Source organism: Embiotoca jacksoni, unplaced genomic scaffold (assembly GCF_022577435.1).
Source record: "Embiotoca jacksoni isolate LCO1_2020_lvr unplaced genomic scaffold, fEmbJac1.0.p SCAF_21, whole genome shotgun sequence".
Taxonomy (NCBI): Eukaryota; Metazoa; Chordata; class Actinopteri; family Embiotocidae; genus Embiotoca; species Embiotoca jacksoni.
The window spans coordinates 8,345,753-8,368,157 of NW_027185352.1; the positions used below are offsets into that span (position 1 = coordinate 8,345,753).

The 22,405-nt window shown below is 42.6% G+C and overlaps 3 protein-coding genes across 6 annotated transcripts in view; 2 read left to right on the plus strand and 1 right to left on the minus strand.

The window, feature by feature from the left end:
• On the plus strand, window positions 1-8,007 carry ints13 (integrator complex subunit 13). 4 transcript variants are annotated; one of them, XM_069156754.1, is made up of 19 exons: window positions 1-201; window positions 475-620; window positions 1,179-1,429; window positions 1,588-1,662; window positions 1,800-2,002; window positions 2,470-2,550; window positions 2,685-2,775; window positions 2,860-2,988; window positions 3,342-3,365; window positions 4,381-4,465; window positions 4,732-4,824; window positions 5,202-5,291; window positions 5,515-5,693; window positions 5,781-5,945; window positions 6,100-6,254; window positions 6,394-6,624; window positions 6,828-6,958; window positions 7,451-7,586; window positions 7,753-8,007. In XM_069156754.1, exons 3-19 carry the CDS (start codon window positions 1,205-1,207, stop codon window positions 7,787-7,789), a joined length of 2,130 nt encoding a protein of 709 aa, XP_069012855.1. In that variant the 5' UTR covers window positions 1-201; window positions 475-620; window positions 1,179-1,204; the 3' UTR covers window positions 7,790-8,007. The 4 variants fall into 4 exon arrangements, with proteins under 4 accessions (XP_069012855.1, XP_069012856.1, XP_069012858.1 ...); XM_069156755.1 differs by lacking the exon at window positions 475-620 and having other exon boundaries at window positions 1-474; XM_069156757.1 differs by lacking the exon at window positions 475-620.
• LOC138202592 (uncharacterized) overlaps window positions 8,001-22,405 on the minus strand; it is a 20,473-nt gene continuing 6,068 nt past the window's right edge. The window contains exons 2-7 of the mRNA XM_069156753.1: window positions 16,078-16,274; window positions 14,661-15,000; window positions 14,337-14,533; window positions 12,773-13,857; window positions 10,352-11,818; window positions 8,001-9,793 (exon numbers count right to left, since the gene is read on the minus strand). Of these exons, the coding sequence (XP_069012854.1) occupies window positions 8,643-9,793; window positions 10,352-11,818; window positions 12,773-13,857; window positions 14,337-14,533; window positions 14,661-14,909 (4,149 nt within the window). The 5' untranslated portion in view covers window positions 14,910-15,000; window positions 16,078-16,274 and the 3' untranslated portion in view covers window positions 8,001-8,642. The remainder of the gene's footprint in view (window positions 9,794-10,351; window positions 11,819-12,772; window positions 13,858-14,336; window positions 14,534-14,660; window positions 15,001-16,077; window positions 16,275-22,405) is intronic.
• Window positions 20,474-22,405, plus strand: part of LOC138202594 (high affinity choline transporter 1-like) — an 8,330-nt gene continuing 6,398 nt past the window's right edge. Inside the window, exon 1 of the mRNA XM_069156759.1 lies at window positions 20,474-20,554. The gene's annotated coding sequence lies outside the window, so the exon portion shown is untranslated. The remainder of the gene's footprint in view (window positions 20,555-22,405) is intronic.

Consider the following 22,405-nt stretch of genomic DNA (forward strand, 5'->3'; position numbering starts at 1 on the left):
ACCGCGTTTGGACACATTTCCGCCAATAACAAACCCGCTAGCTTGCGGCGGCTAGAAATGTATTGTTTGTGCCTGCCTTTCCGAGTGTGTGTAAATAGTTAGTTTAACGATCGTTTCGGACGCGAGTTGAATAGAAGACATTCAGCCGAGCGTTACGCAAACGCCACCATGCGTAAACGTCTCCACCGCCGAAGATAAAAGGTGAATCAGCGGATAAACGGTTCCGGCTAGTGTCGGCTAACGAGCTTACGCGGTGGTCGGTGGTGACATGCTCCTTTTAGGAGGTCGTGCTCACTGACGACCCGGAGTTAGTGGTGAGGAAGATGACCTGAGACCGATTAGGACGCTCACCAGAGAAAGTTTAACAACCAGAACTTTTGGGCGTCGTCCGGTTTTTTTTTTTTTTTTTTTTTTAAAGCTCTTCATATTATTTCCCGACTGACACGTTTTTTTTGTTTTTTTTTTTCTCTCCAGGTGAGTTAAGATTTACTGAACAACATGAAACGTGGTCATTCATGTGCATCGACCACCAGAAAACACGTCAAATGATGATTCTTGCTTGCCGATCGGTTATCGCTGCAGTTGTAAAACGGAAGTGGGAAAATTGACCGAACCTGAAGGTGACACCTGTCACACGTCTTTAATACAATACACTTAAGATCTGTTTATAAAATCACGTGTCGTACACACACACAGGATTTATGTTGTCATATTTATCTTGTATGCATATTATTTAACCCCTTTTTTGCAGCCTTTTCCCGACTTTTTTTTTTTTTAGATTTAGATGCTCTTATTTCACGTTTTAAAGTAAAAAAAATAAAAATGCAAATTTCAAATCATTTTTTGACAAATGTAACTGTAAAGTTTTCTAAAACATTTGGAAAATATATCCAAACTTATTACAGTTATAAATATCATAGTTTTGGATCGCTTGTATAGTTTCACAAAAATTTAAATGTTGGCCCAAATCCTGACAAACTATATATTCCCTGAGAAGAACACGGGGAAATGTGAATAATTATAATAATTATAGTGTGTTAACGCTCTGCTACATCCCTGATTATGACGGAGGAACAGAAGATTTCAGTTTACAAGAAACAGCAACTGAAAACAGAAGAAGAAGAAGAATGTACCCGGAGTTTAACGTCGCACCACTTTTCTACTATTTTTTTTTACAGATCGGCGCTCACTATAGACTTAAAAAATGAGGATGTTCTCAGTGGCACACAAGACGGTGTTTGTAGTGGACCACTGTCCCTACATGGCAGAGTCCAGCCGTCAGCAAGTGGAGTGTGACGTGCTGACAAAGAGCCGAGCTCAAGGGGTCATCCCTTTGGCCCCCGTGTCCAAGTCCCTGTGGACCTGTGCTGTGGAGTGCTCCATGGAGTACTGCCGGATCCTCTACGATATTTATCCAAAGGACAAACTGGTTAGCCTTCTTCAATTTTGATTTTAATATTTTTAAACTCGGGATGAAATGCTTCCGCTCAAGCTGTTTTTCCACCGCTGGTTTCAGTGAAGTGATGTAAAAAAAAAAAAAAAAAAGACTAGAAGTTGTTGACCTGTGACATCGTCTTTGTTTTCCAGGTGAATTACCTTGTGAGTGATTCGGAGTTCCACATATTGAATAGCTGGCGGCGAGAAGACCAGAGCACTCATGAGGTAAACTCTATAAACCAGCTCATTTCCGTTTGTCACATTCTGGAGAAACGCAGCAACTGTGGCCACGTTTTTGCAGAAGTCTGCTTCAGAATTTGACTTGTTTATTTAATTAAGTATTGTTCTCTTTCTCATTGCAGCTCATGTCAGCTCTGGCAGCTGTTGGCCCACCAAACCCGCGCGAGGACCCAGAGTGTTGCAGCATCTTGCACGGCCTGGTTGCTGCGGTGGAGTCGTTGTGCAAAATCACAGAGTTGCAGCACGAGAGACGCACCGCTCTGATGGACACAGCGGAGAGAGTTGCCAATAGGGGCCGAATTATCTGTTTAACCAATGCGAAAAGGTAAACGCCGTCAATGACCACAGTTGACATCGACCAAATGTTACAGATTCTTGTTTGAATCTTTTGTTCACTGCACTCGTTTATGGAGAAGATTAGAAAAATGACGAAACACGTCACGCTGGAGTTGAATCAGTGTCTTACAGTGTCACAGCAAATCAGATTGCACTGGAAGCATTGTACAATTTGGGTTACGCCTGTAAGCTAATGTAGGACAATAATTACACTCTCCTCCCTATTGGAGTTTTAAAGATTGAGACACAGTTTCAGAGCTCACGGGGATAGGAAGCAGAGAAGAACAGCAGAATTTCATACAAAATTACATAAAGTGTAAAATTCTCTTTTTTTCATCGAAGGTACATAAACATGTGGCTGTGTGCAGCCGTGTGCCCTCACTCTACTTGTGTGTGTGTGTGCCCTCATTTAAAGGACATTATTTAACACGGGCCTTTTTGTGTTTCCTCGTACAGTGATACTCATGTGCGCATGTTGGAAGACTGCATCCAGGAAACCATTTTAGAACAAAACAAGCTGGCAGGAAGCTCAGACCGGTCAGTAAAAGATGACACGCAAAGAAATGTCCCACTGACTTTTTCAAATCAATTATCTGACGTTAAACTGGGCTTAAATTCTGTTTCGATCAATAACATGTGACATTCTTTTATTTTATTGTTGTGGATTTTAGGCTGATGGTCATCCAGCAGTGTGAGCTGGTCCTGATTCACATCTACCCACAGGGCGAGGACACGCTGGTGTCCGACCGACCCAAGAAAGAGGTGGGTGAGGAGCCCGGACATCCGTTTAATCAAAATCCTGTCCTGGCTGTTATTCCTCACCGTGTCCCTCTATTCCTGTCTCAGGTCTCTCCTCTGCTCACCAGTGAGGTTCACAGCGTTCGTGCTGGGAGGCACCTTGCCACCAAACTCAACATTTTGGTCCAGCAGCACTTTGACCTGGCCTCCACCACCATAACAAACATCCCCATGAAGGTAAAGAACGTCTTCCTCCTGCTTTTTGTCAGGTCTTGCACATCGCTTGCCAAAATGTTAACCCACATAAACTTTTACATGTTTGTTTTTTTCCTGCTGCTAGTATAAAAGTTTTGTCATGCTCAGAATGCAGTGCACCGCTCACGCTTTTATTTTATTTTTTTTTAAATTTTATTGATTGCTTACTTTTATGTTACGTTCTCATTTCCTTTTGCTTGCTTAATCTTTAAGCGTGAGCCCTTCCTCCACTAAAATACCTCATTCAACTCTCCATCTTTTTGTTGATCTCATCTGCATGTTGATATGACTGTGAACCTGCTGCTGGTTTCATGCTGTATTTTCTGTTTTGCTAGCCCACATTAAATGTTTGCGAACAGGTTAGTACTCTGATCACACACACATCAAACTGAGGAAGGGGCAGAGTTTACTTTTACACCATGTAGTGTGTATGTTTCCAGCTCCGCTGTTGCTCAACAGTTATCATAAATTGATTTGGGTGGCGAGGCTCAAGTAAAGAACAGGCAACGCTGGTCTCATGGGGACACGCAGAGAATGCAGTTTGGACTAAAAGTTTTTCAAACTTGCACAGCAGGAATTGGCTTTTTTTTTTTTTTTTCCAAATATAATCTAATAACTACATTGAATTAACATATGGTTTTAACAGAATTTAAATTGCTGTGATAATATCTGCTGGGATTGTTTAGAGAGATTATATTTACGCAAACAATAAAATAAACACTGCATGCATTACATTCAACAGTTTTTATGTCAGAACATCTGCGACCAGCGTTGCCTCCTCTGAATTATTAAATACTGTCAGTGTCTGTTAGGTGTGTACACCTTTTAAAGTTATCCAAACTACCCCCTGGTCTCTGTCTTCCCCTTTAATTCCTTGTCTTCCCATGACAAACACCCTCCATTTAGTGTCTCGCTGTGGTCCATTGTGCTGTCTTGATAACTAGTTTTTAAACATGACCATCCCTTAAATGTGTGATTGACTCCACCTCGTTATTCCCGTACTGCCACTTTAAGTGTGCAAGGTTGTCACATTCAGAGCAGTGGGTGCCAGGCCCCTTTTTCAGGCTTGAGGTCAAACATATTTGTTTAAAAAGCTGTATTTTCTCAGACTCGGTAGAAGCTCTGTACTGTGAGAGTTAAAGCACATTTACATGAAACACTAGTCTCTGATGTAAAGAGGAGAAAACATTCTTGAGGCCCAGAGCAAGCCAACATTTTCCTTTTACTTTGTCCATTGTCATTTACCCTTTGGAACATGAAATCAGCAGTGTTAATGTGTGTTTGTGCCTACATGCGTGTATGTGGGTGTTTGCACATTTTTACGATCTGACTTCAAGCTGATTGATGTCTGTTATTGTCTCTGCGGATGGACAGGAAGAGCAGCATGCCAACACATCAGCCAATTATGACGTGGAGCTCCTGCATCACAGAGACGCTCACCTGGAGTTCTTTAAAAGTGGTGGGTACTCATGTTCATAATCAAAATGACGGTTTAGGTTTCTGTTTTATTGGTTGTTAAGAACTCCAAAAACATCTGCATAACAACGGTAGTTTTAGAATATTAACTCTTATTAACCAAAATGTTGAATTGGGCTCAGAGAAGCTTTCGTTGTTTACATTATAACATATAAACATCCGTGATGATTTCATGTATGCTGGTTATTTGAAATTCATAAATGTATCGTCAACAATTAACAATTCATATGTTGTGTTTGTGTTGTGCAGGAGATTTGCATATGGCTGGCACCAGCACTCGAGAAAATGGGCTCAAAGAGACGGTTACACTGAAATGGTGCACGCCACGAAGCAACAGCATAGGTGGGCACAGTTGGCTCCACTTCTTTTATTTAATTTAGAAAGGTTTTCGACTTTTAAACACCGGGTAGAGGAAATAGTTCCAACTTTTGGTGTTACATATTTAAAGATTAGCCCGATGCCATGGTAGGTGAGTGTTTTTTTTTCTTCATACGTTAAATATCTCATTATATATTTTGTGACCAAAAACCTCCTCCAGGTGTCATGTTTTGAAGTTGTTGTAATTTAAGAGAAGACGGTTTGTATTGCACTACACATCCATGAAGGAGGCATTACTCAAGTAGTATCACAAACTGTCTGACACGGCTGCAGTTAAAAATGCCTGATTTGTAGTTAACATTATTCTATTTGTGTTTGGGGTTTTTTCCCCCCCACCTCAGAGCTGCATTACTGCACTGGTGCCTATCGCATCTCCCCCACAGACGTCAACAGTCGTCCCTCGTCATGTTTGACAAACTTTCTCCTGAACGGTGAGCAGGATAAACTTTAAAAAAAAAAATCTGTTTGTTTCCTAATTTATCCAGTCCAGTCTTTCTTCTGTTTTTACTGTCATACTGAATGACATTTAGACATCAAACATTTGTTAGAAGTTGGATTTTACTGTATAACTTGAGTATTTTAATGCTCTATATTGATATGCAGACCAAGCGTTTGAGTAGTTAATTGATTACCTCTCTCATCGACTAACAACAGGTCGATCGGTGCTGCTGGAGCAGCCGAGGAAGTTGGGTTCAAAGGTCATCAGCCACATGCTCAGCAGCCACGGAGGTGAGATCTTCCTGCATGTCCTCAACAGCAACCGCTCCACGTTAGAGGACCCGCCCTCCATCAGCGAGGGCTGCGGAGGACGAGTGACGGACTACCGGATCACAGTGCGTTCAAATCACATCAGCTGTGAGGAAATAAGCAGCAATCATTATTCTGATTGTAACTTAATTTTTTTTTATTTGTCTCCACAGGATTTTGGTGAATTTATGAGGGAGAATCGTCTGACTCCTGTTTCAGAATCTTCCCATGATCCTTCAGGGAAGCTACCAGCTGAGAGGGCCAAAGCTCAGCTGGAACGTCACACCCGATACTGGCCAATGATCATTTCCCAAACCACCATCTTCAACATGCAGGCGGTGAGTACCATCCAGAGATAGCGTAGCTCAAATGGATTATTTCTCATTTTTATTTCCTCTAAAGATTTTAGTCCCACAAGTGAAGTTTCCACCGCGTTCGACATTATTCAGCTTCACATTTCTGTGTCTGTGTGTTCTTGTTTCCCTCCATTAGGTGGTTCCTCTGGCGAACCTGATAGTCAAAGAGACTCTGACTGAGGAGGACGTTCTAACCTGCCAGAAGACCGTCTACAACCTGGTAGACATGGAGAGGAAGAACGACCCACTCCCCATTTCCACAGTGGGATCCAGAGGCAAAGGCCCCAAGAGGTATTTCTTCAGATCCGAGAGCTTTTTCTAAAAACATACCCCATCCCGTGCTTACCAGCGGAAATGAGCATCAACGACAGAATTTCAGAAAGTAAACAGCAGAGTTTCTAATGTTCCCCTGCATCTCCGTTGTCTCCAGGGATGAGCAGTACCGAATAATGTGGAACGAGCTGGAAACTTTAGTAAAAACTCACGCCGGAGCCACCGACCGACACCAGCGAGTTCTGGACTGCATCGTCGCCTGCCGCAGCAAACCTCCAGAGGAGGAGGAGAGAAAGAAGAGGGGGAGGAAGAGAGAGGACAGGGAGGACAGGACAGAGAAAAATGGCAGCAAGGAGACTGAAGACAAAAGTTGGCAGGAGTCGGAAAGGTCTGTTGTGTCTGTAGTTTGTTTATGTGATAATTATCAGAAGTGTTAGGAAAAGTTCCTGCCGTCATGTCCCGATTTCTGCCATTACAGAGAATCGAATATTTCAGCTTTCACGTGGTTACAACACGGAAAGAAAAGATGGTCTTACTTCAGTTTACTGACAGAAGTGATCTTGTGTTTCCTCCTGCCACTCTGTCCTGAAGACTAAAGGGTCTGCTGGACAAAGAAGATCAGGAGTCGGAGGTGATCAAGGATTCGCCGGACTCACCGGAGCCGCTCAACAAGAAGCCTCGCCTGAGCACAGAGGAGGTTCAGCCTCCAGAGAAAGCGAAAGGTGCATCATCTCGTCTCTGTTCAGAGTAGAAATAAGAAAATCGGAGAAATCATTGACAAACCAGATGAGGACAGACTTCACCTGTTGGCTTGTTGCCCACTCTGTGTTTTGTTTTTGTTATTTTGTAGCAAAGATGGACATCAGTGATTAAACGTTTCTGAATTGCTGTCACCTCTGAGCATGAAACTTTTTTACTGTTCACAGAATCAATGACTTTTTCTTTTTTTTTTTAATATATAACATGTATGAAAGGAAAACCAGGGCACATCTTAAGACTTGCTATTATTCATTAAGGACATGAATTTGACAAATATTTTGTTAGTACTTCCCAGCAGTATGTAAATATAACTCATTATAAATAACACTACTGTCTAAAGCAGCCAAGACAAAATACTTGAATCAGTCTGAAAATGCCTTCTGAAGCCTTTTTTTATAAACAGAATGCGTTCAGTGTATTTTACTCTGTTTTATTCTGTCGTCTTGTCTCTGCAGGTCCTGTCTCGCTCCTCACCATGTGGACCAACCGGATCACTGCAGCCAACTCCAGGAAGCATCAGGAGTTTGTTGGAAGAGTGAGCTCTGTGGACAACAAGTTCGAGCTGTACCAGTCCTTAAAAGAAGAGAATGGGTGAGGAATGGAAAAAATGTATTGTCCGTCTCTTTATGGGTGTAAATACTCAACCTACAATTAATGTATCCTGATTGCTTCACACAGAAGAACACATACAAGCTGGTAAAATACGTATATTTTTTTGTATCCCAGCTAAAACTTGACATTTTGACCTGTTTTACAGGATGGATGTTCATGAGAACGGGAAGGCCACCAGATGATGTTTTCACAGATCCATTACGTCACCTTTTACCAGAATGAGATTGTGGACCACAGTGTTTTTCAGACTCGGGTCTCACCTGATACTCCCACAAGGAGGACATGAAGCAAAGTACACGGTGAACTCTTAACAAGGAATTTATAATTTTTTTTTTACCCATGATTTTGTAGATATGCTGTTCACATATTGTGTAACACAATAAACACTGTCATTAGAGAACATTGCTGTTGGCTTTATGTAAAGAAATTGTGAATTCTGATATCGTGTCATAAACTTATTATCAACAGAGTTTTCAGTGAGATATGACATTATGAAACAAGTGAACATATGAATTATACATATTATACCAAATATATATTCATGAAATTGTGAAATTATCCAAAATATGTACAATATAATTTGTCGCAGCAAATATTCATTTCAGCAGCAGCAGAAGAGGCAGTCATGTGATTGGCTCGCTGTACATTCAGACCAAAGCTGCAGCCAATCATATCACTGCTTTGATTTGAGGTTTAAAAATGTATTATTTGACATTTTTCACGATTCATTTTTGTCATAATTTCATTATGATGTATTTATTTGGATTATTTTCAGCACCGTGCCTCCATTTACCCACCTTTAGAAGTGTAATTTTTTTTTTTTAATTTTATTGACAGTAGCAGACAGCTATTGAGTGGTAAAATAGTAGTTATTGTAAGATCATTCAAAGTAAGAATAGCTTGTTCATAAAACTAGAAGAACAGTGTTTACTATTCCTGAATGAACCCCGTTTACTTCAGAGGGACTGTGCTTATGAGGTTTGGTTGTTCCGCATCACAAATCAAGTTTGTTTCCTCGTTTATGCTCTTGAAAAGTCACTGCAGAGGACGTGGCTGCAGTGTCTTGTCAAGAGTTTTTCTTTCCCGTTTATAATCTGCTGGAGGTTTCCAGTCGTCATCATGCGACAGGCTGATCCACAGTCTCAGCGGTGGCGGAGGTAGCTCAGGTTGGAGTCGTGGCGGCCGCCTCGGTCTTATGGCCGTCAAATCTCTGCTTCGAACCGAGAGCACCCGGCCTGCGGGCCAAATGGCAACTGTTCTTGACCTTCCGTGACCTCTGCAGAAGTAGAGGACTGCGGCAACGAGGAGGACGATCAGGATGAGAAGACAGACAACGAGGAGGGCCGTCAACATGCCGGCCATCCACTGATACGAGTCCATGGCAGCGCCAGCTGGAGATGTAGAGACACGGGAGGGAGAGGCGGGACTGAGGGAAGTATTGGTGCCTACATCTGGATTCAGAGGAGTGTGGAGAGCAGGGGTAGAGCTGCTGGGTGTGGGGTAACAGTCACGTCTGAATCTCACTGATCCAACTTTGGTGATGGTGAACTCGGGAAGCATTGCTTCTCTGAAAGCTGGGTTGACTGATCCACCTGCAGAGCTCATTGCCGACCACATGCTGCGCACTTGGTCAACGTGGCACTGTGTTGTTCTAGTCTGGCCCGTTTCACACAGGCTGTAGTTGTACCAAGACACCACGGTGGAGCCGGGCGTCATGGAAACAACGGCGAGATGGTGGCTGATGGAGCTGTTGAAGAAGCTGGAGAGTTTTCTCAACAGCAGCTCTACCCTGTGGCGGTGACGGAGGATGGAGTAGAGGCTGCGTCGGGCTGTCAGGGTGAAAACGTGGCAAGGGTCGAGAGGGCTTTGGTGCAGATCCAGGGTCAGCGGTAGTCTGGTGCTCAGGCCCCGAGTGTCCCAGGCCACCAGGAGGAGATCCTGAGGAGCAAACTGCAGGTCCAATTCCAGAGGGACACCATGAAGCTCCAAACCGTCCAGAGCCAACCAGGTGCCCACGCTGACGGGAGGGCCTTCAATCAGCTGCATCTCCAGGGACAGAGCGGGCGCCTCGCCGTCCTCTGGATTCACAAAGGTTTTAGGTGGGACTGAGAAGTGGAAGGGGAAGCCGACTGTGGCTGTAAGTGTTGGAATAGACTGTAGCACTTTGGGTGGGAGATTCAGGGAACCTGGAATGTACAGAAAAATGATTGCGTAGACATTTTGAATAAACATGTCTGTAAATAAACAATACAAATTTGATAAATGTAATGGATCCAATACAGAAATCATATTAAAGGTGCCTTGTGGAGATTTAGACCATTATTAGCGCTATAAAGCAATATTTTAAAAGGTTTCTATTTTGTTAGTACTTTTTTTAAAGCTCTATTGGATAATCGAACCAAAAAAAGTATATAACAGAACTGCAACTATTTTGATAATCCAGTCATCCGTTTAGTAATTTCTTACAGCAAAAACGACAAACATTTGCTGCTTCCTGCTTCTCAAATGCGACAATTTGATACTTTTCTCTGTAATATAAGCCTGAACATGTTTGCATTTTCTTAAAATCAAGCTATCGGAATAAAAGGCTCACGCACTTCGCAGGTGTGTGTCAGCCTAACTATATATTAATTCCAATAGGTGACAAAGGTAAAGTTTACTGCTGCCACTCTAGCTCAACCACTTCAACTGCCGCCACAGAGATCAAAGCGCCTTGCTCAATGGCACAGACGACTGGTACTTACTAGAGATGGAAGCTGATGGCCGTGGTGGCTGGACTGAGCTCTGTCTTCGATATGAGGAAAGGCCTTCAGCCTGTAATGATGTTGGCAATGAGGTTGACATGCGAGTCTGCAGGTTCTCTGTCGACACCAACTGAGTAGGTTTTCGAGGAGTATGTTCTTCTAAAACATGTCCTGAGGGGAGGTTGGTGTTGCGTGATGAAAGAGATTCCACCAGAGTCTCGGCTGAAAAAAACTGTCTGCTTGGATCAAACGTCACAGAAGTATTAAAATCAGTTGGATACTTGTTGTCATGTGAAAACCTGGTCAAAAAGTTCAGAGCATGCTCCATTGTAGTACTTTTTATCAGTGGAGCACAACCACTTACAGACTGTGCCACAGATATGCCACATAGCGGGAAAGAAGGCTCCAGACTGAGGATTTGTTGACTGGAGGATGCACCGTGTGGTTTCTGAACAGTAGAGGGAGCAGTTGGATCACAATGTCCCTCGAACACTGCCGTGGTAGTCCAGAATACAGACAGTGGTTCAGTCACACCAGTTTTTAGGACTGGGGGAATCACAGTCAGGAGTGTCATATCTAAACATGTTGTCTTTTTAGCGACTGAGGATATGTGGGAAAACATCTGGAGCTGCTGTGTCTGGATAAGACTTTGTTCCAGTGATGGCTTCACTTGTGAATTCCCACTGCTGGATTTGAAAGGTAGTTTTTCAGTAACAGATAGTTCTTTGAACATTGTTGGGCCTGAAACGATTTGAGGAGGGTTTGATGAACAAGGGTTTATTGACAAAGCCCAAGACAGATGTGTTGGTAATATTGAAACTGATTCAATTTCTAAATTAGAAGTCTGTGTTTGTCCATTTTGATTCAAACATACTTCAGTGCTTGAGTTCAGGCCTTCAAGCTTCTGCTGCAAAGAAGAAGCAATGATGTCAGGAAATGAAGTTGTGGAAAATGTTTGCTGTCGTTGTATCATAAATGATGATACTTGAAGAGACTGTACAGTAAAAACTGAATTTGTGACATCAAGTGTCTCATGCTGTCCGCTAAAGACGGCAAGCTTTGAGGGTAAAGCTGGTGTAAGTGTTGTCACGGAGGGCTCCAGACCGTTCAGGAAGGTCGGTGAAAGTGACGCCTCCAGGTCAGTTTGTCCAGACACTTTCAGCTGACCCATTAATGCTGCCGATGACACGTCCTGATTAGTTACATTTAGCTGAGACATCACATCCCGACTCATTCCAGATGGAGCTGCGGACAGACGTTGGATTGCATCAGACCGCTGAGTTCCTGATAACTGCTCCCACATTAAGGACGGTGACACATCTGAAAACAGCTGAGTGGATGGTATCTTGTTCGATGACGGCAGTGACTGTATTGTCTTTGATGCGGAGCTCGGTAGAAGGACGTCATTATGAATCTCAGTTGCAGAGTTGTGGTCTTTAGTAGGCTCTTGATTGTCGACAGAGTGACCTACGAGAGAGGAGATGCACTTAATTGGTTTCCCACCAACAAAAAAAGACAAGTTTTCATCGTAGTCAACCGCCAAGGTTTAAGTTTCTACGGTCAGTTTTTACATAAACAATTGATTGGGTGCTTGTGAAATGGGTTGATCATGGTGACAAACCTCACGCTTAACACTCAACTCACAAACTTTTTGGAACAATTCAATTTTTTATCACTCTCGCTGCTCTCATCAGTATGATTTCTAGTCGGAGGCAGCCGTTTTCATAAAAAACAACAACTGCTGAGCACTAAATGGAAGATGAGCCGCAGTATTACAGTAAAATGAAAAAACAGATAGACTTCCAGTTCATATCCTGAACCAAGATGGCTACCCAACAGCTCGTTTAGGTAGCCTAAAATAGTGTTCAATAACAAATTAAACAAGATAAACCTTTATAATTTAGGAAATTGGCTGGTTAATGTTATTTCCTAGATTTAACTTTATAGTAATTTTCTTCAATTACTGTTTGGATTTTCCATTAACTCAATGACAGTAATTAAAATAGAACAAAGTAACAATTCACAGTGTGCTATAGCGACTTAAAATGTGAGTGTCGGTGTCTTGTTGCACCAAAGAGGCCAAAAAAAGTCAGTTAATAAAGGTTTTAATAAATCGTCTGTTTACATTTACTGGACTCATAATTCTATGTTCTGTATTTCTGCATATGATCCTCAACATAACTCACAACTCTTAACAGTCATTTGTTTTTCATGCCTATCATCTTCCCCTGACTACAGGATGGAGCTCAACGGATGAATGAAAGGAACATATACGTATATGACGTATATGTTCCTTTCATTCATCCATTCATTCAGCTGTTCTTTCAAACAAGGTCAAGTCATTATAACATATGATCTGAATGACTAAGCACCAAGAACAATCCCATACAGTCATATTAAAGTCAGGGGCAGCAGACGTACCCCATGAGCTCAGCGCGGAGTGCCTCTCTGAGTCAGTGTGGCTGGCTGTTAACGATTCACTCCAGACGGGGTTTTCCTTCTGGCGACGTCGTGAGGTCAGACAAATGGCGAGCGAGTCCCCGTCGACGGCCTCGCGTGTCAGCGTGGAAGTGACCCCGTGAGAGGCCGGGGTCGGTGGCGGTGAAGGGTAATTACTGTGTGGTCGACATGATGGGCGCAGCGTTGAGAGAACTTTGGTGTAACAGCTGTCGATGTCGGACGCGGTGTGACCCGAGTGTCCGACCGTTGGCAAATGTTCAGGCAGAAAGGGTGATGGAGATAACTCTGTGGTCCAAAATGTAACTTCTTCAATGCAACCAGTCACTTCAAGAGGAGGTTTTGTTTCTGAGGCAGGCCGCCCAGTTCGCTTAGTCTGCTGCTGGGAATTGTGAACCGATAGCCATTTGAGATGACCGTCAGAAAACGCTTGTCGCTTGGTCCCGGTGCTATACGGGTAGAGATCCGTCTGTTCTACAGTGTAAAGGGAAGCTGAAGGTATGTTTTGAATGTAATTTGGCTCCAGTTTTAGAGGAAGTGCGTGTATGTGGGAAAGTTTCATACTCTGTTGAACCTGAGTTGGAGGTGGAACGACCATGTCAGGAGTAGGTGTAGATTTCTGCATTTGCAAGTGTCTCTTAACTTTGTGCTGCACCTCACCGGCTGCACATAGCACCCTCCATCCCACAATGGGAGCTCCTAGTAAATTTGCCAAACTTCCTGCCTTCATACTGTGCTTCAATACTTCAGCTAAATCAATCTGTCGCTCCTCTTCTAGACAACCGACGGGCCACAGAAGCTCAGCAACATCTCCAATGGCATCTTGTTTCTCAGCAAGCCTGCCTTGCCCACAAACCCTGAGCTTTTCTCTCAGTAGGAGGGATTTTCTTTGCGTAAAGAGGGAGACGAAGCTGAGCAGCAGGTGCAGGTAGTCGGCCATGGTGCTGACCAAACGGATACGATGGCTGGCATCAAGAGTCACGGGGTTCACTTGAAGAAGAAGGTTCGCCCAGATGGTCGTCTCCCCTTCAGAGCAGGACAAAGTGTCCCTATTAGAGACACAAAGCAACATCATTTTCTTTCATTTCCTCAGTAAATCACATTAAAAGGCCAAAAACAACTTATCCTTTTTGACATAGAGCTTCATTGTTTCCCAAAAACTATTAAAAACACATCCGGGAACCCCACTGTTGTACTGGGTGACATGGTTCTACATTAAGTGTCGATCCTACAAAGTCCTATTGCTATAAATACTCCTACGTGCACCAAATCTGCAGCTGGAAACAAATGCTCTATTTACTCCTGCCTGAGTGACATTTTCTGAAATCTACAATGTCCAGATGAAACTATAAATCTAACTGCCACATTCTGGCCACTTGGTGGCAGCGCAATAAACTGTAAAACACTGACATCCCCTTGTAAAGTTGCTGTCAGATGTGCCAGCAGACAGTTTCATTTTTATTCCTCCGTCTTCAAACATGGGGCACCGGTCACGCAGTCAGGGTCTACTGATTTCCTGCCCTCTTACCATACTGGGTCCTTGTTGGTGACCGTTACGTTTAAGATGTGCAGATAAAAGTGAGCAGTGCATTTCTTGCCAGTGACAGACACTTTCAAGTGAAATATCCCACATTCCTCAGCCAAAGCAAGGCCAGCCAGACTGCTAGTCTGTCGCTCGAAGGCCATCCAACGGGGCAAAATGCCATCTCCAGCAGCCAGGGACAGCTGTGGGGGAAAGTAAAGCTGATGTTAGTAGTTAGAATTCAATTACTGCGAGTGTTTCTTTACTAATGTGCCGACAGATCTGCTCAATAATTTCAGTTTCTCCGTCTTCATGTAAAGCTCAGCTCACCTGGTACTGCTTCACGTGTCCTTGGTTTGTAGGAGTGGGGAGCCTAAAAAAGAAAGAGGATCCTGCCTCGGCCGTGAAGTTGGGAAACCCGCCAACTTCTGTCCTTATGAGACAATGTTGGCGCAGACTTTGGTTGTGTATCACATTGTAGAGCAGCAGCAATAGTTGCAGGTAAAAGTCCAGGGTTTTAAGTGACATGATGCCATTTTGGTTAAATGGATCTGGGTGCTTGACTCGGAGGTCATCCATGGCCTGTTACTGTGGGACTCAAATCCAGGTAAAAGACCCCGGTTTCACTTGCATCTTTTTCTATGTTGGAAGGTAAAGCGCTGCTGTTCTTCTGAAAAAAAAGAAAGAAATGTAGTTATGAATCTCACTAGATATCCAAAGTGTCATTGAATGTTAATTTAGTAAAAAAAAATTATTGTAAGCATCAACTTAAGTGCATGGAAGTCCACAAAAATGCACACAAAAATACCCCTTTAACCATCTGCATCGCACAGTAGACAGCTGCATCAATGATGCGGTTATGAAAAATGTTTAGGCTGAAATTAGCTGTTTCTTTCTGTCCAGCCTCCATCATCAGGTAAGTCTCTGTCCTTCTTTGTTTTTACACTGCAGTGAAAAATTGGCATTGCTCAACAAAGAGTGCAACCAGTAGTCCCAAAATGTGTCTATTGTCCGGGAAAACATTTGTCAGGTTAAAAGGGGCAAAAAAATTCCTCCAGACTGTGTAAGTACAGCGAAGCACCGCCAGCAAACAGTGTATGTTTGTAGCTGGACAGAACCTGATCCTCAAAGCAGTCATTAACAGCTCGCTCCACGCTGATATGTTACTGGAGATCCAGTTACAAGTCAGTAGTGGTTACTAAGATACCTGAAATACTACCGGAGACTCTATCAATGACTTTGTGGTTGAAACTCACAGATAGCTGATCTTACTTCAGTCTCTTGCTCCAGAATTTGTTTTAGGATTGTGCTTCTTTTTTTTTTTTTTTTTAACTAAAAGTCATGTTTGAAAGTAATGTAACATGTTTTGTTTAAGCAGTGCATGTTAATGATGTCCTGTGCACTTCCCCTTAACATCATATCACATAAAGTATTCATTGTTCACGATTGCAGTTTCAATGAGAACCAAGAGGGTTGGCACACTTGGCATTAACAATCCATCCTGGGTGATCCAATCACAAGTGGCCAGATATAAATACAGCAGTTCACACCAAGCGTTATCGTGCAGCAGAAATGCATCTCCAGTGACTACTTGTGATTGGATCTCGCTTAACCGTAAACTATAAATCTAACTGCCAGATTTTGGCCACTTGGTGGCAGCGCAATAAACTGTAAAACACTGACATCCCCTTGTAAATATGAAGCACCTGTCACACAGTCAGAGTCTATTGATTTCCTGCCCTCTTACCATACTGGGTCCTTGTTGGTGACCGTTACGTTTAAGATGTGCAGATAAAAGTGAGCAGTGCATTTCTTGCCAGTGACAGAAACTTTCAAGTGGACTATCCCACATTCCTCAGCCAAAGCAAGGCCAGCCAGACTGCTAGTCTGTCGCTCGAAGGCCATCCAACGGGGCAAAATGCCATCTCCAGCAGCCAGGGACAGCTGTGGGGGAAAATAAAGCTGACACAGGTTATTTTGTCTGGTAACAAAAAAAATAAAAAAGGAGCAGGCAGAGATCTTCAGGTGTAACAACTGTTTGAGACAAGGGACGGGTTGGAACCAAAAAGCAAGCCCATGATTTTTGTTTACCCTCGTTTAGAGAGAGTTACACAAGCACATAAGCACACACACTGGAGAGAGAGAGCACAAGAAAAATGCTGCCTTTCCCCTGTTAATTTATCACCGTGATATAATTAGAGCCTCGACTGCTTTTCTACGATGATTTTTTTTAGTACATAGGTGATCAAAGATCTTTTCCCTCTCTATTTTTGACGTGAGGCATGACTCATCTCACAGGGAGTGCGACTGCTCGAACTGGTTAACACTGGTGCTGAAATAAAAATCAAGATGTTCAACGACCGCTGCGCAGGCAATGCGTCCCGAGCCTGACGTCGGCTTTCTCAGCTGGTTCAGTTCGCTACACAAGTTACACCAACCAGGTTTAAAAATATTAACAGCTAATCTATACCTAGGAACCAGGTTGTGTGCTGCAATCCAGTTGAATTTAGTTATTTAGGTAAACACTGAGGTTAAAACTAGTCTAAGTTTGAACTCATGAATAGCTGGTGGATGTACAGCATTTGAAAGTGTGTTATACTGATTAATGTATGACATTGTAAAAGTAAATACCACAGTTTACTATAGAAGTCAAGTGGAGACATGTGCGACACCTCCTGGCATGTCACAACTGCTTCCACTTTCTGATTTGGGCCAATTTGAGAAAGTTCCAATTATTGGTTGTTTCACGGTCAGTCAACTTGTTCCTAACCTACCCCTACCTCTAATCCGAATCACAAAATTCGCCCTCCCACACTATGTTGGTCGAGTAAATTTGGCTTTTCCAAATTGATCATAAAACAAAACATTTGCTCAGAAACCGATTATGCTGACAGAAGTTAGGAAAAAAAAAAACAGGTGTCAGGTGGCAGTTACGCCTTTTGTTTTGGATTTTGCTGAAAATCCATCGACTCTGAAGAGGAGGCTTGATGAGTTCCTGAGAGAATAACACTGTTGTGACTGGTGACTTTGAGGATCTATACTTCAACTTATACTCTCCTCAACTTTGTCTATAGACAACACAGGTAATTACCAAAACAAAATCATTTTGACAGAATCAACACATTCAAATTTTCTGTGTATTTGTACTGAAAGAAAAGTAGTAATGTCAACATAAATACTTTTTTTTTAGGAATGTTAATTTTTAACAATGAGTTTCTATAAGGGTTTGCTGTTTTTGTTGTCGTTGTTGTTTTTTTTAAATTATTATTTAGTGGCAGGAGCCCAGATCAGTTCTGTTCTACCAATAAACCCAAGCCGTAAAACTGAAAAAGCAGTGGTGTAAATTTAGTACATTTATAATAGTTTTATGAATTCACACTGCAAACAAAATGTATCTAGATTTTCAATATTCACTGTGTTGCTAAAAAGCTTGCATGTTGAATATAATGTTATGATAATAAATATCCAAAGAATCCACCAGAATATGACAAAAATTTAAGATTGTTTCACTTTTCCATATCCTAGTCTTGTAAATTTAGTAACAAAATCCATTCCATCCCCAAAAAACACGGAGTTGTAGTGTGTGACTTTAGCAGCAGTGGTGCATGTAAAGTAACACAGAACAAGGACTAAATTATCATCACACACTAATTAATGCATCGATCAAATGGAATATTAAATTGCACAATGCATGTCCACCGTGTGTTCACATATAGTGGTTTAGAAATCAGTAGCAGTATTTTAGAAAATGAAAAAAAAAAATCCAAGCTCTATGTCAGAAAACTTTTTTCATCTTACAGTGAAGGAAATAATTATTTGATCCCTTGCCAATTTTGTAAGTTTACCCACTGGCAAAGAAATGAACGGTCTATAATTGTAATGGTAGGTTTATTTTAACAGTGAGACAGAATATCCACAAAAAAAAAAATCAAAAAAAAAAAAATCCAGAAAATCACATCATATAAAAGTTATAAATTGATTTATAGTGGTGTAGTGAGTCGCTCATAAACACATTCAACACATCACAGTGTCACCGAAGCAGAGTCTAACCATGGTCCTAACCCAGAGGTTGACGGAACCTCACCAGCTCACCTGAAAATTGTAAAACAGTATCTTTCAGTGGATCATCGATACAGAGCGGTTTTCTGCTCGTGTCTAACGGAGAATCTCATCTGACTTTCTCACGCAAGACTTCGCTGGGACTCTCCATGCGCACACGCTGCTCACACAATGACACTGACACCTGCTGGCTGTTTACTGACACTGCCGCTTAACACTGTGATGAATGAACACTGTAACCTAAATTCTCTCTTAAACATCAGACACACTTATTAGGCAACCTTTGATCAAGCCACACCTCTTTGGCTTTCCCCAGCGATTCTTAAATGAGATTTATATTCCATTTAATTTTTTTTTTTTTTTTTTTTTTTTTTACTGATATCATCCTACAACAAAGACCGTCCAAAACACTACACTGTCTGAAGCTGTCCAAATCACTATACAAAACTTTTTCAAATATACAAGGCTGGATCCGAAAGTTCTATTGTGCATGAAGAGTGCTCAGCACCGTGACATGCGCAGTGCACGGGGAAGCTATAACTTTCTGATCAGGGACTCCAAGTTTTGTCGCTTGATCGAAATCAGCACCCGAGTTGCACGTGATATTGTGAGCAGTGGTCAGGTGCGCTTTCCATGTCATCATGGACATGAACAGAGGGTGCACGTCAAATTTTGTGTCAAACTCTGGAAATATTCAAAAGAGGCTCTTGAAATGCTTCAAAAAGCCTACGACAATGGAGCAATGAAGCTGGAGGTGTTTTTCAGTGACATTTGCGTTTCCGAGGGGCAGAAAGTCACTGGCCAAAACCGAAAAGGGCGCCTCAGGTCAGGCGCGCAAGTAGTTGGGCTTCCTTCAACATTCACGGGGTTGTTTACTATGATTTTTTTTCCCGCTCAGGGTCAAACTGCCAACACCAAGTTGACATTCTGAGGCGTCTGAGTGAAAACATTCCTGCCGACCACCTCAACTGTGGTGCAATGGCACTTGGGTTATCCAACATGACAATGCTCACAGCACAATGAAAATGGACACGTTTCTCGCCCACAACAACACAACTGTCGCTCCCCACCACCCCTACTCACTGGATATGACACCCTGCTACTTCTTTCTGCTCCCCAATAATTTCATTACAACATAACATTCGCGCTTCTGAGGGGGGAGGGGGGAGTCACTGAAGAAAGGCGCTCCAGGTCAGGCGCACAACCAAGTGGGTTTTCTGTGACATTCGCGGGGGTGTGCGGCGTGAATTCATCTCCAACGGTTAGGCCGTCACCCCCAAGCTCTACCGAGACGACCTGAGGCGTCTGAGGAAGTTGTGTGCGCAATGGCACTTGGGTTCTCCAATGCGCCCGCTCGTAGCGCAATCGTAACGCACAAGTTTCTGCCCACAACAACACAATCCTAGCTCCCTGGATATGACTCCCCGCTGCTTCTCTCTGTTCCCCAATAATTTGTCACAAACTTTGCTGGGCGCTTGTTGCTTAAGTTTCCGGTGCGTAAAATATCACCGACACGTTTGACTTACTGCTCACAAAAAGTGTGGAACACAAAAACTGATGATGATCAAGCGACGAAATCTGAACCAGTTACTTATTAGGGTTATGTCTTTCTCCTGCTCCGCGCGTCACGGTGCCATGCGCGCAGTCGGAAACGATTCATCCCCCTCGTGTCTATGAATATGATGCCATGCATATGTCTGGTTAATGTTCCGCAACATGGAGTTGCATCTGATGTGATGTGTGATCGTGTTCACTTGTGAATCCAACGTGCCAAATTAAATACAAGTTTGAGCCTTTTCTGCGACTGAATTTCTGTTATTGATTGGTCCGACTGGCTGTGTTGACTAGGCAAACATCAACTCCGTTAATTACGGCCAGCTCTAAAGTTTGCTTTCGGCACATCTATCGGTGGTAAAGGAGTGCCATACCACTCGGGATCGGTACAGTGCAGTGATGTACCGCTGAAGTGATCGTCATACTGATGCAACAGCCGCTTCCCCATCACGGCGCTGCTTCCTTAAATCCTCCAGGAAACGGAGCTAAAGTTGACGGACCAGCTGATGACGCTATTTCCGTACTTTTTGGGCCGCAAGTTGCACTTCAGGACTCCTCCTTAATGTTGTTGTTTTTTTTCTTTTTGTATTCGTGATTTGCACTTCGGGACCGTAAGTTTTTGTTGTTGTATTTTTTTTCTTTTTGTATTAGTGATTTACACTTCAGGGGCCTGTTTCACAAAACCTAGATAAACCAGGATTTTCCAGGTATCCTGGCTTAATTAAGCCTTGGTTGGGTTTCACAAAAGCAGTAGCACATAAATTACCATGGAGATGTATTCTGTGAAACTAGCCTGGTCCAGACCAGACTGACAGCCAGGCTTACTTATCCTGGTGCCTTTGAGTCTGTGTTTACTCTGATCAGAAACCAATTTCTTACAGTTATTCCCTGTCAAAGGGAAGTTTTGCTATAAAATAAATAATAAAAGAAGTTTCCCTTTATAAAGACTGCTGTTTATATTATTACTTGAGGTTTGATTAATATTTGATTGCAGTTACCGAGATGATTAGAAACAGGCAATAAAGTTGCACAGGTGATTTGAATGAAGTCATGAAGGCAATAAAGTATTAAAAGATGGGTGTTTCTCCCTTTACAATCGTGTGTCTTTGATGACGTCATCGATGATAAAACGCACTACGGGCTTTCTGATGGAAAAAGATGTTTCGGGACAAGTCGGACCCCTCGGCTTTTCTTAATGACTGCCTGCATGAGCATTCCCAAGATTCAGCCCAGAAGAGCAGGGGAAATCTAGAGGAGCTGTTAATCAAACAGTACAACCAGGACTTCAGCGAGAGAGCCAGCAAGGAACCAACGGAGATGTCGAGAGAGGATGTCAAATTCTTGGACATCACGAATCACGCGGCAAAAAAGAAAGCTGGATATTATTGTTTAGATTTGCCTTTCAGATGAGAACATCCCAGCATGCCAAATAACCCTTCTAATGCAGAGCAACGCATTCAAAGTCTAAAACGCAAGTTTCACAACAACAAGAAATTTCATGATGAGCACACATCTTTCATCAAGGATATGACTGACAATGACCATGCTGAAATGGTACCGGTGGAACAGCTAAGTCGAAGTGATGGAGAGCTATGGTACATCCCACATCACGGCGTCTCTCATTCAAAGAAGGGGACGTTGAGAGTTGTCTTTTACTGTAGTGCAGTTTTCAAGGGGACGTCACCAAACTCCCAACTGCTGCAGGGTCCAGACCTTACCAACCCGCTCATTGGTGTTCTGATACGATTCAGGCAAGAACCAGTCGCTTTGATGGCTGACATCAACTAGCTTGAAAGACGATAACTAAAATATGCCTGTTACAAGAGGCAGACTTAAATCCAGCAAGGACTGGTGGTAAAGACCAGGTCCCAACAGGTGCCATGTTCTGGAACCTCTGGCCCTTTTAAAATTTGTAAATGGTTAAGTATTGTACATGGCTCCTTTTTATTATTTGTTGATAATTGTTTTCTTATACACTTTAAACAATTAGGGGCGAGTGTAGAAGCTATTTCTGTTGTTGTTGGCATGTTGTATTATTTTGTTAAGATGTTTTATAATGTTATTTTTTTTTGGACACCCAGTGACAGTAATTGGATACACATGGGTGTGTGGAGTTTTTGTATATATAGGGCAAAGGAAACAGGAAGTGGGCAGCAAAGGCACAGGAAGAGCACACAGTTCTCACCAGACCGCATGAGACTAGACTCACCAGAGCAGAAACACACAACCCGACAGATTTCAGTGTACTTTTCCTCATCCTGTTCAACTACATCTCTTCAATAAACTGCAAACAAACGGCAAAAGTCTGGTACTCCTTTCATGGTCCGCCCGAGAAATTAAACCCTACCTGTGAAGTAATGGTAAATAAAAACTGGAACAATAGATTACCATTAGAGTCTTTTTTTGTTGTTGTTGTTGTTGTTGTGTATTAGTCAGCATGCTGCTGGCTATAAATTAGCTGA